The sequence below is a fragment of the Macrobrachium rosenbergii genome, chromosome 30, assembly GCF_040412425.1.
Source record: "Macrobrachium rosenbergii isolate ZJJX-2024 chromosome 30, ASM4041242v1, whole genome shotgun sequence".
NCBI classification, from domain to species: Eukaryota; Metazoa; Arthropoda; class Malacostraca; order Decapoda; family Palaemonidae; genus Macrobrachium; species Macrobrachium rosenbergii.
Window position 1 is genome coordinate 19,707,081 of NC_089770.1, and position 19,584 is coordinate 19,726,664.

Here is a 19,584-nt window from a genome sequence, read left to right on the forward strand (position 1 = left end):
CTCTATCTTGGTGGTCTATGTTACATACATCGCTGTGGACGAGAAAGGCAGACCATTTCAATCTCAGGGAGAAGAGGAAAACAAAAAAGGGATTCGATTCTTGCATGTGCACATAAACAGACACACACAAGCGTGTATGGGAATGCTAGTGCCGTATATAAAAAACCCAGTCATTCTTACAAACTTTCATAAGAAGGATTATCTTGAAAGTCAAAGACACTATTAGATGAAAGTTAAAAAAAAACTCAATAGATTTCGTGAAGTTTTATTGTAGGTTTTTTATCATTTAGATATTATGGATTTTCTACAATACACTATTAATTTTTATATTGTTTCTCATTCATTTGATAAATGACTGGGTATTATGATACAAGGCCAAAAATGTTTATGCACCTCACAGCTAATCATTGGAGATTGTTTGAAACATTACTGGCAAGATCTTCCACGTGTTGGCGATTTGCAAGAGACTTACACTCAGTTTCAAGTGTCTCACTCAATTTATTCAGTGGAAATACTAATTTTTATATTGAAACCATCTTCTCTACTAAACTACTTTGTACCATTTGAACAATTTATTTTGAACAACACTACCGTAATTTGGAGGCCGAGTAGAAAACTAACCAAATCATAAAATACAATAGTCTCCAATGACATTTATAACTTATTGATAAAGAACGAATTTTGCCCATTTTCTATGAATCTTTTGAGCGGAATTATCAAATCTATCAGCTACAACGATTGATTTTCAAGGAAGAATTCGAGTAATGTTATCATGAGTATGAAATTATTCGTTTTGTATCTCAAATCAAGAACATAAATGTATTCTGGCATCAGAAAAAGGAAAAACGAAGGAAAAGACACCAAGCCGAACTCTGCTGCCCCCTCGCGGAAAATGTAGGAACTACAGTCGTCTGTCTGTTTACGTACAGTTGTAACACTGTTGTCTTTATTTTACACGTTTAATGTAATTATATCGAGAGAAATGGATTAAAAATACTTTCAAAAAAGTCCTCAAACCTCTATGCACCTTTGATATCTCGAAGAGAAGAGGAAAAACGCTAAATTATGGGTAAGGATACTTTTGTCTAATTGAACGTCATCTGTTTACCTTCTGCAGCTGATTTGTTGACATACGAGACGACAGCTGATATCAGCTGATGTTTTCGTAGGATCCCTTGAATTTGAAGGATACCCTCATCAGTCGCCTCGTAAGGGTATCCTTACAATCTTCGTGTAATGTTTGTTAAAAGTGATACGTTTTCCCCGAAAGTGGAGGCTTTAAGGAGTCGCAGTACAAAACAGAAATTGACGATGCTTGCGCCCAACCTTTTCCTACCTGTAAGATTTTCACGTTAATTAGAATACGCTTCTGCTCACGTAGTCTAGTCCCTAAGCGTTATCTGAAGGCCTTCTGGTTAGATCTTTTATTTATAAGGTGAAGTGTTACGTTTGGCCCATTCAGTTCAGTCGTTTAGGCTTGTCCGTATCCTAACAAAGGTATTAGATTATTTAACGAAATTACTAGAAAACTGTATGGTGCAGTACCCAGTAAATGTAAAGGAAGTGTATGTAACTTATGTAAATAGATGTTATTTATGTTATTTTGGTATTTAGTAACACAATTACCCTTGGACAGCATTGTAATAGGTAAAGGCTATAGTTTTTTTGTATTTTCCATTTCATCTTCCTGAGCCTTACAGATATTGGATACAAAGGATGCAGCATAGCCTATATTGAATATGTGAAATACTGTACTTATCTGTACATATATCTTTTGAGAAAAGAGTCTTTTAATTTATGTAATGTAGCCTTTGTGCTATGGAGACATCTGTGTATGAAGTCTTTGCAAATTATGCAAAAGGATGGGGATGGATGAAATTTTTCATGAATTAATTTAAAACTATTGTCCATGCAAGCACACATTAATTAGCCTGGTCATGGAAATGAAGTGAAAACATTTGACATTCACAAGTGAAGACAATACCTGGTACTACTACCCTACACAAAGGAAAATGCTCTTTTCTGGCTCAGTAATACCTCCAGACTTAGCCTACATGAAGATGCACATTAATAATTAAGGTTAGGGGTTTGTTCAAGAAGACTCTTTAATCCTTTGATCTTGCCTTTTCACTTGGGTCTTCTTTCTTGCAATCTTTGCTGAAAAGATTTATTTTGATATTGAATTATTTGTTATTTTTGTATTGCTTCCCACTGCCTTTGGACTGCTAACAATTTATATTATGTTTTTTGGATTCATTTCTATCTCATTTAAAGTACCTTGCCATAATTACTGGACTTTATACTCCATTTGTTCATAAGGAATACAAACCATTGACCTGTGAGTAGGGGTATTCTTCAGTTTGAGCTTGAATTGGTTATTGAAACCTGGGAACAAGGCAGTTAGCTAGTGGTGAGTTGGGGGTGACCCCCACTGACCTGCCTCACTAAGCACTTTTCCTCTGGCATCAGGGACTTTGGAGATGGCTGAAATGTTAATATGGTAAAAGGCTCTGGTTTGCACACCTAGGAGATGTGCAAATTGGTTTAAAAACTTGTCCACCTTTATTGAGACAAGTTCCTTTCAGTCCTTGTTGTGAAGCCTGTTGCTCCGTCTTGAGCGAGCCAGGTCTTCCAACTGAAGACCATGGACTTTTCCTCAGTATAGTTGCCCATGCTTGTAGGGGTTTTGAACAGTCTTACTTACCTTCCTGGTCTGGTTTTGTTAACTGCCCAGGCTACTGCGCAGCAGTTTGGTAATTTGAGATAATGCCATTTACTACTGTTTGTTCAGTTGACCCTGAGGTTTTGCCTACACTGCATATTAGAATGGAGACTGGTCTCTTTGAAACTTAACTTGTCATTGATGAAATTGAAAAACATCCACACATTTGGGGCAAGATCAGATTATCATAAGAACAGAGTAGTAAAGGAAAAGTGTTGGGAGAAAATGGGTAGAATTTTTTTCAGTTCAGAAGAAACTCATGACAAAAAACATTGTAATTAAGTTGTTTACACATTTTATGAAATTTCTGAAGTTTACATTCTTCACATGATATCAGTTTATCTTGCCATTCAACTTTACCTTCATGAGTGAAACAATCTGCATGTTAATCTCTTGCAGAGGTACCTGACATATTTCTTCTCATTACATTTCCTTCAGTTAGTTTTATAAAAGGTACTTCAAAAAGCGTATCTTCGTACCTATAACCATCTTGTGTCTGTGCATAAATATGCAAAATGCAATATACTTCTATTATATTCTCCGCAAAAAATATGTTAACATCGATTGGTCTGTGGAATATATACCCCTTTATATATATATATATATATATATATATATATATATATATATATATATATATATATATATATATATATATATATATATATATATATATATATATATATATATATATATATGTTTATATATATGCATAATTTGATATAAATGCATACACTGCATTATGCTATTTGGTGAAGTATCCAAACCAGTGTAAGATAATCAAGTGATTTTATAACATTCTGAAATAATTGAATTTGGGCTTATATCTTCTCACTTTTGGATACAATGTTATGAACATACCATGTATATGTCTGTTCCTTAAAACATAGTGCATTCATTATCATCTTTGTCTTTTCTTTTGCGGCTGCTGCTGGCAATAGAGAATTCAAACTCACGTTATTTCCTCCACTTCCATATTGATACTGCTGTAGTGTGTATGATCACCAATTTCTGCAACCGCATGATTAACACTGTGGTCACCAACTCGTGAACAGGACTTGAGCCTATGTGTAGTTTGTTGACGAATTTCACAGCCTTTTGTATCTTATCTGCACCTTGGAGAGCTTGGGATTCTTTTTGTCACATTCATGAGTTTGTGATGAACTCAGGGCACTGTAAAGCAGCAGTAAGGCTGGGTATGTGCTTGGATGGGCCACAGTGCAGGTGGACTTTACTACAGGCATCTTGTTTAAAGCTTCATCTCATAAGGTATGACTTTCTACTCTCGATTTTAAGAGAATGGGGATACCATTGGTAGGGGTATTATCCAAACCCATCAGTTTTGATTGACCCAGATAAACCAGCTGCTTTTCAATGTATTGTGGTAGATTTCGGGTCAAGAACCAGTTCCCCAAACAACTACATCTGGTTCTTAGACTGAAAGTTCACTCTTCCTCCTTGAGCATTGGCTTCGAGTGCGTGTATGATAACTAAAATATGTATATATTTGTGTATCTGCATGGAAACAGTTGATATGACGAGCCCCAATAGTCTGTTTTTTCTTTTTTATTGCTCAATCAGCTTGAACCAAAGAATTAGAAATTTTGGTGACAATTGATTACTTATATAGTAGTAAATACAGGAGTACAAAAAATTTCACACACACACACTCTCAGCCCTTCTTCCAATCATTTTGATAGTCTTGATAAAAAAGTTGATATTCAAGAATTATGTATCTAGTAGGGTAAGACTTTTCTACTGCACTAATCTCCAGTAGCGTTACAAATATCAAGAGTATGCATTCTGTCATTTTCTTACAGCAACGACAATTTGGGTCAGTAGAACTACACCCAGTCCCCTAAAGCAGCCTTTCATACATCTGTAAGCCCCTGGGATTGCCAGATTTCACATAGCCCTTGGTAAATTACTGAAATACAAATCTTCAGCCCTGGGGAAATGTCTTGCTTAGTTCCTGGAAGAAGCGCATGGGCATGAAGGAAATATCAGTTATCTGACTAAAGGTTAGTCACACAGGTACTGTCACATGCACTGGGCGTGATTTCTGGCATTTTTTTTAAATGCAAGAGCTTATTCAAAGTTTGCCATTGTAGAAAGCAGGGAACATACAAGATTCAACTGGGCTTGTTATCCATCCTTCAGAGACAGTCTGGAATAGAAAAAGAATGTTTAACAGGTATAATGGAGAACTGTTCAGGCAGTCCCCAGGTTACAGCTGTCTCGGTTTACGACGTTCCAACTTTATGGCGATTAGCTCACGACACCGTTAACCTGATTTTACAGCGCTGTTACCCGGTTTACAGCGCCATGACCTGGTTTTATGGCGCCATAAGTGCCATTTATTCCCATTATAATTATGATGTGGGTTTACAGCATTTTTTGGGTTATGGCGTGCCAGTGGGAATGGAACCCCCGCTGTAAAGTGGGGACTACCTGTAATAACAAAGAACAATTAGATAATAATTTTAAAAATCAGTAGCAAATTTTTTCAGCTTAAAAAATTCATTGCCCATTGTTAAATCTGGTCTGCTCTTATGTTAGTTCTTCTTTTACAGTCACAAAATAGTTATACTTGATAATTGCAAATAGATAATTTACCTTATGCATTTAAATTTAATGTAGTCCTATAATTAAAAAATAACAGAACTGCTCCAACTCAAATAGTCAGTTAATCCCCAAATATATTCCCGTCAAATGAGCGCCACTAACTGGTTTTTATTGTGAGCGAGCAGCTAAAGTTTCACTATCCTGTACACACACTTTTTGTCCCCTTATGTTACTGGCAAAAGGTTCGAAAATCCATGCAAAACAAAGGGAAATTTCTTCTCACTGCTACATCATGTTATTAATACTCTGTAATGTAGTCTGTTTTTGGTAAAATTGTTTTTGTTTTATAATATTTTCATGGAAATTTTACTCAGATATGTTATAATAATAATTTTAGAGCATTATTAGGATAAATATTTTAGGTTGTTTTCAAAAACATGCTTTAATTGCCGTATGAAAACATTTTCATTGTGTTCATTAACACTTTACAATCTTACATTACCTCACTTTTGTGGTTGTGGCGCTAAATGACAAAACATACTATAATGATTTTTGCATATGTAATAGGCGAATAAATTTCCTTTAAAATTATGATTCATAGAAATCGTTTGGCTGGTTTTTCTTTTATAAGCGTTTTCATAGTTGGCAAACTTTAAATGATCATTTTTTAAAAAAACTTACCTTATTACACTGCGCCACTCATATACAGTATAAGCACTATTATAATTTGTTTCAATATTTACCCCTTTTTCCCTCAAATGAGTTAATGGCGGGGAAAAAGTCAGTTTTCTACTCAGAATTAATGAAATCTCTTATGGAGAGATACCTGCTGTGCTCAATCTGATGGTGAGTTTCATTTATCTCATGCAAGACTGGGGACAGACTTACCCATTGTCTTACCTGGGAGGAAAATCAGTTCCCAACCTGATTGTATCCTTGTTTAGCAGTTGACACTTGTGAACTCTGTGTAGATGTGGTGTGACTAAGGCCAGGGAAAGAACTAGCTGTTCTTGAAGATTATTGTGAAAATTAAAAAAATCAAGTAAGACAGAATCTAGAATCCTACACTGATCCGTAAAAAGAGCACTAGAGACTATATGGTGAGAGTTCTCTATCTGCTCTACCTCAGACCTGTTTTTTATCTTGGTAGAGATGCCCATGCTCATGTGGAGCTTCTAACAGTCTTGCCAACCCTAAGGACTCAGGTTTTTTGAGTGGTATGTGACCCTTGTTCTTTCAAGTCTAACTCAGGCATTGTAGGAGCCCTTTGGCAGTCTTTGGATACAGACCTCACACCCAAGACTGTTTTTCTGCTAGCCTTTACTTTGGTGCAGTGTGTTGGCAAGTTACATAGCTCGTTGCATCTATCTTGGCATTGGAAGGGCTGGGGCTCACTCTTGTTCTCAGGTCTCCAGAATGGGATGTGGCTCATTCTCTGAATTCTTAACTCAGGCATTGCATGACCACTGGGGGCATCTTCAGATGCAAACCTTAATGCCAAGACGGTTTTTCTGGTAACCTTTTCTTTGGCACAGCATACTGGCAGGTTACATGGCTTGTCATTTCCAGTCCGACATTCAGTGGGTGAGGTTTGCTTTTTTCTCACGTGTTCCTTGGTTAAGAGTTAGAACCCATCTGTTCCTGATGAGAGATTTGATAGCTACTCTGTCCCTCCTTTCAAAAAGAGAGCTTCTCTACCCGCTTCTTTCAAGACCTCATTGGTTGTGATCTAAATGAGATGCTTTTGTTCCAGTGGAAGCCTTGTGATACTAACTGAAGAGGCCCCAACATCTTAAACTGAGTGTCTGTGCCTACTTCTGAGTATTGACTGGCACAAAGAGATGTCTAAGAACTCTTTCTGGCTTCATTTGATGATCAATCATGCTAATGGGTCATTAGGTAGGGGGATGATCCAGCAGTCTGGGTGAAAGCTCATCAAGTCAGGGACATGTGGAGCTTCTAGCTGTTGCAGGTAGGAAGAGCAGGGTCTGGTATTAACAGACTACCTTTAACAGGTATTCAGCCATCTAAGTTCCGTATGGACAGAAAAACATCTCGCATAAAGTACTGGGATGGCATAATGCTGGGGTCAAATAGCGAGTGAATGGCTTCTCTCTCTCCTTTCCTCTCTCTCTCTCTAAGAGGCAGAAGCCTGGTCAAGTACATGCTGAAACAAATGCAACTCCCTCCAATCTCCCAGTAATAAAGGGAGGGTGTGTAAAATTTTTATCATATGAGCCCATTATTTTATAATTGATGAGTGACAAATCTACCTATCAGCTGGTACTTCCTATCCAGTATGGATAAGACAGGATTCTCCGAAGTTTCCTATTGTGAGTTTTCCAGCCCCAAAACTCGCTCTGGATCAGGGCCCTATCAGCCTTCCCTTTGCCAAGCTCTATAGGAGGTTATATGAGCCATCTTTTCCCCTGACCAATATCATGACCAAGAGCATGACATTTCCAGGTGGAGATTGAATTTGCCAGTCAGTTTTGAGAGATGATCCTCCCACCTAAGGAGTAAGTCACTTGTGTAGAAGGCAATGGTTCATACTTCTATTAGGAACAAATAAATTTTCAAGATATACAAACCAGAGCTAGGTTATGTTAGATAAGTGGGCAGCACCCCATTTCCCACCTACCAGTGAATTATCACTTTACCAAGCTTAAGCAAATATATCAGCTCATGCTGAGAGTATAGGGTACTCCTGTATAAAAGACTCTGGTTTGTATATGTAGGAAAAATACAGATTGTTTAAAGAACTGGTATACAGTATTTTAATATTTAGTTAAGATTGACTAAAAACCAATGCTGAAGGCCTAGGAATGGGACTCGAGCCTTGTGTACATTATCGCTGTTACAATACCATTGTTGTTGCTACATTTACTTTATATTTATTTTTGCAGCATGAAAGGGGAAATGAGGATTTAAAACAGCCTGGTACTCTTCTGCATCAGGATTCAGAGAAGGAGCTGGGTCATCACAAACCCAGTTTACTCAGGTTTTTGCTTCTACAGAAGTCTTGACCCAAAAAAATGGAAGACACGCTTGGACCTTTCACATTCACTTCCAACTTTGAGTGTGGGAACTTGGCCCGTGTGGAAAGGGTTGATCCTCCAGGTGAGTAATGGTTTTTGCTTGTCTTTATTTTTTTGTAGCCATTCACCCTGTCATAGTAACATTTCATTGTGATAACATTTTATTGTCACCCAGCCTAGATATACGAAGAGATAGGTTGGTTGTATTTTTCATTTAGTAAAGGATTTTTCACTACAGGCAGTCCCCGGTTAACGGCGGGCTCAGTTAACAGTGATTCGGTTTTATGGGGCTTGTCAAGCGACGAAAATTGGCAATTTTCGGTGCTGAAAATCGCTGATTTCCGCTTATCGGCGCCGATAAATGAGTATTGGCGCCAATGCATACCTAACAGAGGCGCCAATAACCGAAAATTGGCTCTTTTCGGCACCGATAACCCGCAAAAATTGGCTCTTTTTGCCACCGATAACCCCCGAAAATTGTCGATTTTCGGTTAGCGTTGATTTTCAGTTATCATCACACCCTCAGAAACGGAACCCCGCCGATAACCGAGGACTGCCTGTACAGTGCTTACTAATTTTTTTTTTTCTTGAGCCCTCATTATCCAGATTTCATTGTCAGTAAATATAAAGACTAATTTTTGTAAGAAGTATAAAGGTAGTTAAGTGCTGCAGCTGGGGCAGAACGCATGCTGCAAAAAACCATTTGTACCATATGCAATGAGTCACACAAGGCACACTAATTGGTGCATCTGTACAGGGTTTAAGTTCGGAACATGCATGAAATGGAATTTTGACCATGAAGTAATAAGATATGCAATACTGTATCAGAATCATTAGTATTGAAGTGCACAGAAGAGAAATATGAGAGGTCTTTTGTGAACCTGGGAGAATATTTGCAAGAAAACACATGACCATTATAGGTAGATTAACCAGACCACTGAATTAAAATACTTGACTTATATAGAGCTGGCCATTGGAAGACTTGAGATGCAGAGCTATTAATTGATGAACTTTGTAGTGTAGCAAGAAGCAATTACTGTATAAAGCAATGAGAATATAAGCAGGCAAGCAATTACTGTATAAAGCAATGAGAATATAAGCAGGAAGGATAAAGACACAAAATGATTAGATATTTGCAACATTTAGAGAGATTGGAAATATGTAATCTTATCTTTAAAAACCTCTCAGGTTGTTATTAAAGATATTGGTGAATGTGATTTGAAAAGAACAGTGGTTATACAAGTTGGAGACACTGCCAGTGGCGGTAATGAAAGAAATACCAAGGTTATGCTTTTGAAGGTGATAAGGTAGTACATCATCTTTTAATTGGATGAATTACTAAGTCAAACCAAGTGCAGTTTGGTCATCAAAGTACTGTCTGTATTAAACAATTTTATTGCATGATTATGAAAAGAGTAAATTAGCCAGACTATGAAGTAAATATGTCAACTTGTAGGTGGACTTAGTGTGGAATATTCATTATGTGTTGCGGGGTAAAAAGTTGGAGAAGGTGGTCATCGAAATGAAAACAGAGCAAGGGAAATAAACTAAAGACAGAAACCACCTAGAAAAAACCTTGAGTGTTACTTGCAGTTGTAAAGCTTATTGTAAAGTACTACCTAAGAGAAAAATAATTGAGATAGATTCTTAGAATGACTAAACCTTTAGATGCCAAAATACTTGGAATACTGAAATTTGAAGAGCTGGTATATGTCTGGTGATGGTTGAATCATCATTGAAAACAAAGAGGAAGCAAGAACAGAAATTTATACTGTATTTGTTTTTTTATTCCCTGTTTAAGTCTGGTATAGTTGACTGCAACCCCTGAAAAGTTGAAATGTAATGTTTTTATAAAAATTGGTTTTATATAAGTAACTTACCAAGTACTTACACAGCTATATTTTCCACTCGCACTGCAGCTAAAATTTTAAAGATTGCAGTAGCGCTTCTATTGTTTTTGTGTAGGTGACTACCCCGCCCACTATCAGGGAACAATAGAAACAACAAAGCAGAAAAACTCACTTCTTTTCTGCCAGCCCTTGACGAAACCTTAGATGTTTGCAGCAGCTTGTGTTGATTTATTTCATCTGTATTTTGGGTCTATCCTTCAGGGATTCAGTGAATTATTCACTTTTTTGTGTAGTCTTCAAGCTTGTTAGCTTAGCATAGATTTTTTTTATACCTAATTTTGTGATTTACCATGTTGGACTCAAGTTCCTCCAGCATTAGGTATTGTTGGGAGGGTTGTAAGACCAGGTTAACAAAAGCCACTTATGATTCTGACACAGTTTGTTCAAACTGTAAGGGACAGATATGTTTGAAAGAGCTAACTTGTGATGAGTGTAAAGATTGGGATGATAAGCAGTGGAAGGTGTTAAAATCCCACATAAGTAAGCTTGATAGGGATAGGAAGAGGAAGGCATCCTCTAGGGCTGAGAGTAGGGCTGATAGCCTAGAACCTAATGTACACCAAGACCTATTGTTGTAGATGATCCTGCCATTCCTCCTTCCCCTGTTCCAGCCTCGTTTCCATCCTCAGTCCCCCTAACATTTTACCATCTATCTACTCCCATGCTTCTGACCCCAATGCCATTGCCAGTCTTGAATGCAGGTTTGACTGTAAGTTTGATATAGTGGTAACACAGTAGCTGAATTAGGGGTGTCCCTAAAAGTCCTTATGGACAAAGTGAATAGTGTTGTGCCAGTGCAAGTGGAGGAGGTGGCTGCCCATCCTGCTGGTTCTGCTAGGCCAGGTCCCTGTTCCCTGAACCTGGGAGGAGACATGAAGGTCCAGAGGAGGCCGGTGGGGTTTGCTCACGGGTAGTTGCCCCCTCAGTCGAACCTGTCACAAATGCCCAGGTTTCGACAGACAGACAGTTAGTGCGCATCAGTTATCTTTAGACTCGGAGGATTCCAGTCCCAGGAAGAAGCACCATTGGTGTTTTCCAGGTGAGTCTTGTCCCTTGAAGAGACATACGGAGGAGGTGGACAGCTCTTCGCCTCTTCCTCGCAAACGTTTTAATGATCCTCCTCACAGTCCTCAACCGTCCTGCAGTGCCTGGTGCAGTCCTGAGTACCTTTCGCCCGAGCATTCTGTTTTGGAGCTCCAGTATTTGCCCATCATCAAAAATCACTCTTCTTTGTCCAGGAGCCAACACGAGCTCCCAATGTATTCTCCTGAGCGCCTAGCGTCAGTTCCAGTCTCTGAGCGCCCACTGCCAGACTCCTTCTTTGCCAGATTCAAGTTCTTCTGTGCCTGTGGTTGAAGATCCTTCATTGGCACCCATCAAGCAACAGTTGGCTGACATTCTGGGTTTGCTCCATAAAGCTCCAGTTGTGACCAAACCTTCTAAGGACTTGCCTTTGTCCCAGTTTCTTCAGTTGATGAATATTTAGTGCAAGAACCAGCCCCTTCAGCTTATGCATCTCTTCTGAGATATTTCCTAGTGACTGTTCCATTGTACTTCCAGCCAGCGGCTCCAATCTCACCTGCCTTGACTTTCCTTATGAGAAATCAAGCTGATGTCAGCACTCCTCCTGAGATGGTTCTCTCCTCCTCTTTGAGGAAAGCACTCAGAGAGGTTGGTGATTGGCTCTCATTGAAGAGAGAGCAGGGTAAGGCCGCCTTTGCATTTCTGCCTTTGAGGTTGACAGCCAGGAGATACCTATCATATGCCACAGGAGAAGCTCCTCCCAGAGACACTTCTCAGGTCTTAATGACTCAGCACACTGCTAAGCCTTATCACTCTGTGAAGAATATATTCAAAGTTTTTGAAGTGTTCAGTTTTCTGGACTGGACAGTTGGGGCCCTCGCTGAGAAAACAGAGGACTGCACTGATTGGTCAGATCTAGACCTATATGCATTTCTGCTGTTCAGCTTGGTAAGGGAAGTACTCAACAAGTGTCAATCTCATTACAATGTGAGAATGACCTTGGTAGCTTGAGTTTTGGTCTCTCAAAGATTGGTTCCCAGACCTCCTGAGACTCTTAGTGGACCTCCCAAGACTGCTTCCACAAAATCTGCATATACTCAAACAGCCCCACTTCTGGAGGTTCCACCAAGGACTATCTGCTCTAGCTCTGACAGGCTTCAGACTGCCTGGAGACTCATCAGAGCAAAGGGATTTTCAAGATCAGCTGCAGAGATGTAGAGGTCAGTCTGCTTGCCAAATCTACCAGTCTAAGTGGGCAGTCTTTCAAAGATGGTGTAGCAGACATAACATCTCATCTTCTGATACCTCTGTAGCTCAGTTAGTGGACTTCCTCCTCCACCTGAGGACCACCAAGGGGCTCTCTTCCTCCATTAAAGGGTATAGATCAATGCTGAGTTTGGTTTTTGAACACAGAGACCTAGTTCTTTCCTCTAACCAAGATCTAAGCAAACTGATTAAATCCTTCAAGACTTACAAGCAAATGAAAGTTGACTCTGTGTCTTGGAATCCTGATGTGGTACTCAAGTGGGTAACTGGCCCCTCTTTCGAACCTCTCTGTTCCATGTCTCTCAAGAACCTAACTTGAAAGACTGTTTCTTGTGGCTTTGGTGACTGCTAAGCAAGTTAGTGAACTTCAGGCCATAGACAAGGGGATAAGATTCACTCAGGGAGATGCAGTCTGCACTTTCACTCTAGGTTTCCTGGCCAAGAACAAGACACCACCCAACCCCTGGCTGCACTCATTCACTATTAAGAACCTTATGGATATCTTTGGGCCAGAAGAGGAGGAAAGGGTCCTTTGCCCTGTTAGGGCCCCACAGTATTACCTAGACAGAACCAAGAAAATCAGAGGCCCTTCCAGCAATCTGTGGTGCTCTGTCAAGAATCCTTCTCGACCCCTATATAAGAACGCATTGTCGTACTTCCTTAGGGATCTGATCACTGAGTCTCATTTGCAGATCCAGGAGGACGTCCTGCCTACCTTTAAGGTGAAAGCACACGGCATTTGAGCAGTCACCACCTTATTTGCTTTCAGACATATGTCACTCTCTGCAATTTTTCAGTCTACTTACTGGAAGTGTGAGTCCATATTTGCGTGACACACTATTTAAGAGAGATAGAAATAGTGTTTGAAAACTGCAGTAGTCTAGGTCCTTTGTCAGTGGCTGGCATGGTATTTGGGGAAGAAGCGTAGGAAGCATTCCTTTTATTCTTGACCTCTTCACCTTGAAGCAGGGTGTCGAGTTTTTTGGTGGATGGTTGGTGGTTTTTTTAATTTTCAGTGAAGGTGACAGTGTTGTCTGGCTATTGTTTTCTTTTGGTGCTGTGCCCATGGCGAGGGCATTTGTTTTTTATGCTTTGCGAGCAGTGGGAATTGTCCTTTGTGCCTCGCGGGTATTCCACCATGTCACTACAGGTCAAGATGGGCACCGACCAGAGGCAGTAATTACCTGCAGTAGCTCTCTTGCCAGGTAAGGAAACAACAAGCATTGTATCAATGCTAGCATATTGCCCATTTCAAATTCATTTTCATGGCTGAATGTTTTGGATTAGAATATGTCAATGGATCCCACCTCCCATCAGTGTGGGATTCAGCTGTGTAATTACTTGGTAAGTTACTTAATATAAAAATGTTATTTTCATGATAAAATTAAGTTTCATATATACTTACCAAGTAATTACAGATCAGAGCCCTCCTTCCTCCCCTGTCATGGACATAAGGGCACAAAAGAAGTGAGTTTTTGCTTTGTTGTTCCTATTGTTCTCCAATAGTGGGCGGGTTGGTCACCTATACAAAAACAATGGAAGCACTACTGCAATTTTTAAAATTTAAACTGCAATGCGACTGGAAAACATAGCTGTGTAATTACTTGGTAAGTATATAAGAAACTTAATTTTATCATGAAAATAACATTTTTCTGAATGAAAATTAATTAGGGCTAGTAAAGGTTGTGATTTGCATAAAAATTTATAACGGCAGTCAGTCCCAAAGTCAGGGATGTTACCACAGCTATTATGCACATGAAAGTGGTTTAAATTACCAGCCAAAAGCAGTGGAACTAATGTATTGCAATACACTCCATGAACACCTGAGTTAGCCCTGGTCACTGACCAGCCTAAACTATATCCCCATAATTTTACCCACAAAGTGGGTAATTAACTGTCAGCATTACCAATGCTGCAGGAAAAATCTTGTCAAATTAGTTACCTGAGGTACCGTTGACAACGCTGTTGCAAATACCAGCCAACAGAGGCCGCCATCCCCAATTGTTATTTGTTCGCCGTGTGTGTGTGTGTCCCACATCAGGTGAACTTTTGATCATTTAGCCTGACCCCCATTTAAAGAATTTGGACATCAGATTACGATTTTGGGCTGTTTTAACGCCTTTTCTCCTGGATTTATACTTTATTGACTGGATTTGGAACTTCTCTCCTGGTTTTAACTTTGGATTGGTACTTTGGACTCAATTGGACAAGTCAGACAAAACGTCACCGTCTGCTAGCACTGCTGCTTCCACTTTGTCTACATCTTCGATGACCGAGGCTTTTACTGTTTGTATTTTATGTAAGAAAGTTCAGTGTAGTATCAGTCAGAGATGTGACGAGTATAGGTCTTGGTCAATAGATCAAATGGAGGATTATTTGAAACACAGAAAATCCTTTGCCTCGAAGAGTAAGCATAGGTCAGGATCAGCTGTTACAATCAGTAGATAAGCATTAGATTCAGAGTTATTCAAGAACTTATAGGACAGTTTATCATCCAGTATGTCTAGCCTATTTCTAGCCTGATGAATAAGTTAACAGAGAATAGAGATAGTGATAGTAGTAGCTTAGTTGATTCCAGTCATTCTTTTTCAGCCCCCCTGCCTGTTCCAAAACCAGCCCTAACAGGTGCCGGGGGTCATGGAGAACTGCAAACCTTGAAGGTAGGTTCTGCCAAGCCCCCCGGCAAGGAGCAGGCAGTGTTGGCAGCAGATTCTCCCTTCCCACTCAAGGTGTAAGTTCTGAGGTTGATGTAGAGTTAGGTAAAACACAGGCAAGTAGGGAAAATAGGTTAGGAAGTGTTCAGAAAGAGAAGTGGAAGATGCAGTCTTCTTTGGGTTCAGGTTCGGTTGAGGTTTCTAGTGTGACAACTTTTTCTTGGATCCATCTTCAGGTTTTATTTCTTGCTCCAAGTTCTGTACAACAGAAGGTTTCTAAGTCCATGGTTCGTCATTCAGATGTGGTTTCGTGTTTGTCGGGTTCTGTAGTGTTGGAGAATGCTCCTTCATCCTCGAAGGTTCCTTTTCCTTCGGTGGATGAGTTTGGTTCATCTTGCTGTGGTGGTAATTCTGGTGATAGGGTTTTCAATTTGGCTCAGTATAATGCAGAATTGTGGGTTTGTCACAGGGTTATAGATTACTAGTTAGGCAATGTTTTCAATTTTGGGTTTTCCATTATTCACAATCATGTTTTGAAGAATTTTCCTGAGTTTGATAGTGATGTATGTCAAGATTATCAAGGGGGAACGGAGTAGGTCTAGTTTTCTTTCTCAAAAAGAAAAAAAAACTATGGCCTCTTCTGCTGCTTCAGAGTTTTCCTTTTTTTTCTAATTTCTTCTAAGCCTTCTTCCAATGTCTTTACACAATCTTCATTATCGGGTCTCTCTTCGGAGTCTTCTCTTGCTCATCCTGTTTTCTTTGCCAATAAGTCAGCAGAGCAAAGAATTTTCATTGGTGCAGTCCTGTAATGTTGGAGTTTTCAGTGGCTCCCTCTCTCTCTTTGGGGTTGAGGTAAGGTGTACAGCCAGCAGATTTACATTAAATGTAAATATGAACTGGGTATTATGGTCTTTGAATTGTGGGAGTGAGATGATGGCAGGCGCATGTGCTGAGCTGCTAGGTGTTGTCACACGTATTTTAACAAACACGAATTTTCGAACTACACTTCACTGACAGGAATTGTACACTTCCTCTGCTGTAACTGTTTTCGAACAACACACTTAGCTAACTGTTCATGTCTAACACATGCAATAAACCCCTGGCAAAGCACTTCTTAATTCCTAAATATCAGTCTTCTGGCATCACAACACAGATGCTGTTCTTTTCACAAAGCGAAATTTTGCTGGCAGTTCTTCTGCGTCGCTAAATAAAGAACTTTTTTGTGCTCTTGCCTTCTTTGGCGGGGCTGTCTTCTTTAGCACCTTACACGGGTCCTGTAGTTTTCTCAGGCATCTGGTCTAGATGCTTCACAGGCGGCAACTCCCTATTTTCTTCCTTTACTGGGTTGAAAACGTAATGTGTCCACCGCAGTTCTTGCGGGTGCTACGGCATTTGGCGTTTTGTCTGCGTCATCATTGAGTGTATCAGTACCAATGGTGTCCTCAGCCTTTCCTTTTCACTAGAGTAGCTGGTAATTTTCCTTCTTCAGTCCCCATTGGTTCCGCAGCTCATAGCTTGTCCTGAGAAACACCTTTGAGTACTGGACCAGTTGGTATGTTCTCCACCTGTCCAACATTTGTGGTAGGTGCTCCGGTGATTATTCCAAGTGTGGCTGCTTTCTCTTCTCTCCTTCTTCTACTTCTTTCTCAACTTTTCCTGCGGCTATTTCTGTTTCTCCTTCTAAGGTGTTTATTGTGGGTTTGGCTTTGGTTCCAGGTCATCAGGGAGTTCTTCCTCCCTCTCCCTTAATCAGTGTGACTTCAGCTCCGGATACCCATCCTGGTGCAGCGTTGGTTCATCTGGTGTTGGGTGGATCAGGTGTTGCAGCCTCTCCGCTCGCAGGGGTGGGTGTTTGTCGCCCAGGTGTGGTTAGCCCAGGAGTTACGTCATCGTCGTTGGGTGGTGCGGGGTTTGCCAAGTTGAGTGCGACTGACTCGAGAGTTTTGTCATCGGCTTTAGTTGGTACAGGGTTTGCGTAGGTATGAGGGGGCAGATATGTCAGGTGTTGGTCTCGCACATCCTGGTGTAGCGAGTTCCGGGTTATTGGGTGCAGCTCTTGTGGGTGATCAGTCTGTCTCTTTTCCTGTCCCGGTTCGGTCAGACCAGTCTGACAGAGAATGGTCAGTGTGACAGAGAATGCTCTTTTGAAGAAGAGGAGCCGGTACCAGATATAGGCTTTTTTTTCTCCAGCGAATGAAAGCGAGTATAAGCGGATGGTGGACTTTATCCATTCTCTCTATTAGCAGTCCAGGCTCCTGAGGAACTTACACAACCAAACCAAGCAAGGTTTGAATCGTTGTTTGCAACTAAACCAGTAGTCTCCCAAACATCAAGTAAACCAGTCTGGTTTGGCCGAGTCGGGCGGGTGTTGAGGGAGGTGGACTCTAGCTTATCTTCTCTTATCAGGTCGGGTAGACAAGAAAGGGTTCTGTAGGGTGGCGGGTAACCCTTCTGCCAATGTCAGAGTTCCTCTCAACGAATCTGTTGAGGCTCTTCTCTCTCAGGTTCCTTCGTCGAATCGTTTGGTAGTGGTTACATCTCGTGGGGCTTGTATTTTGGAGGACACTTTTCGCAGCCAGTCTGAGGCCTTGTCCCACTCTTTGTGGATGTTGTCTGGGTTGATGGGGGTTTCTCAGACATGTTGGATATACTCCCTTTGATCCTGTACTGTTTGACAACCTCATCACTTTAGTTTCGATGGGGTGGCATACCAGACTAACATTTCGGCTGGCTGTACAACGTTCTTTGGCAAGATGAGGAGGGACTTCTTTTTAAATCTTCTTCTGCCTCACTATCCAGACATCCATAAGAGGGTTCTGTTGAGGGTGCCATTTTGCACTCTGCAACAGTCTTTTTAGAGAGGAGGATGTCTCCTCCATGGTCAATTTCATGTCATCATCGTCAGCAGTAGCGTCACAGGAGGCTATGATTCGTGTGGCTGCTCAGGGTTCAGGTGATTTGGCCAGTATGATGGCGAACTTTGTTGCTTCTAACTCATGTCTCGGGTGTCGGCAATTATGCATTGTCGAGGGTACAGAATGTTGAAGTATCTAGCCCTTGACTGATCCTTGCCTCCTCTTTAGAGGAGCTAGTAAGGGCGAGGGACTTCTTATTGAATCTATGCAAGATACTAGGAATTCGTCTGATCTTTGCCAAGAGTTGCCTGGTCCCAACACAATCTATAACCTTTCAGGGATGAGGATTCTCTCTCATCCTTTGAGGTTTTTTTTCCCAACCCTGGAGATGATCCAGTCTGTCCTTCAGGAAGTAGAGGTGTTCCTGTCTAACAGGGAACAGCCGGTACCAGTTTGGAGAAGCCTCTTAGGGAGAATGTCTTCTCTCTCTCTCTTTTAATTCCAGGGTCTCGTCTCCAGATGTGTTTCTCTTCAGGTATGTCTCAGGAATCGCTGGGACTTCCACAACGAGAACACAGTTATAGTCTGGAGCGATTCTTGCCTGTCGGATCTTCTGTGGTGTTCAGAAGAAGTGCTTCTGACACCTGGAAGGTCTATCAACTCCCCTCTTCTCGACGTTCATCTGTACTCAGATGCCTCAGATCAAGGTTGGGGAGCAACCTTGGAGGAAACCCAGGCTTTGGGCCTCTGGAGGGATCGGGAACAAGAGGAGTCAATAATCTTCGGGAACTCTCAGGTGCTTTTCAGTCCTAGTGCGCAACAGATTAGTGGCTCTGTTTTGTGATAACGTAACTCCGTGTCGTATCTGAAAAACTCAGGGGATCAAGATCAACAGAACTCAATACTATAACACAGAGTCCTGAGAAGGTGCGAAGAGTGGAAAGTGTCTCTTCTTCCCCAGCTTGTATCGAGGAGTCTCAATGTACTGGCCGACTCGTTAAGTCGCTCTCGTCAGGTATCAGGGGAGAGTGGACTTTGGATCAGGAAGTAGTATGTCAGGTTCTCTGGAAGTGGCCAGCATCTGTGGACTTTTTCGCAACGAGATTAAACCATTGTCTTTCAGTTTATTTCTCACCAGTGGTGGACCCCATGTCAATAGGCACCATTGCGACGTTACAAAATTAGAATCACATGCAGGTGTATGCATTCCGCCATTTGGTCTCATTCATCAGGTAATCAGGAAATTGCAGGAGAGTGTCAAGACGTCTATGACTCTTAACGTCCTGTCTTGCCAACTTGGGCTCCTCTGTAGGATTAGGAGGAAGTTCTAACGTTACAACAATTGATTAAGAAGGTGTTTTTTTTTACAGTTTTAACTACATCTAGAAAGGTGGGCGAGCTTCAGGCAGTTTCTAGGCTGGTTTCCTAGGCAGGAAATGATATGTATTGGTCTCTTCTTCTGGAATTCGTGGCGAAGTCGGAGTCTGAGGTTAACCCTCTGCCGCTTTCATTTAGGATTCTTTATCGGCAAGAGTTCGTTACCAGCAATCC

General features: G+C 40.8%; 1 protein-coding gene across 2 annotated transcripts in view; it reads left to right on the forward strand.

Annotated features, from left to right (window-relative positions):
* The first annotated feature begins 882 nt into the window (after window positions 1-882).
* The window catches only part of LOC136855119 (cytosolic carboxypeptidase-like protein 5), a 37,935-nt gene continuing 19,233 nt past the window's right edge, over window positions 883-19,584 (forward strand). Inside the window, exons 1-2 of one of the 2 annotated variants that reach the window (XM_067131962.1) lie at window positions 883-1,069; window positions 8,194-8,407. In XM_067131962.1, the coding sequence (XP_066988063.1) occupies window positions 8,323-8,407 (85 nt within the window). In that variant the 5' untranslated portion in view covers window positions 883-1,069; window positions 8,194-8,322. Of the gene's footprint in view, window positions 1,070-1,095; window positions 1,339-8,193; window positions 8,408-19,584 lie in introns of those variants that run through there. The other variant, XM_067131963.1, reaches the window with a different exon arrangement.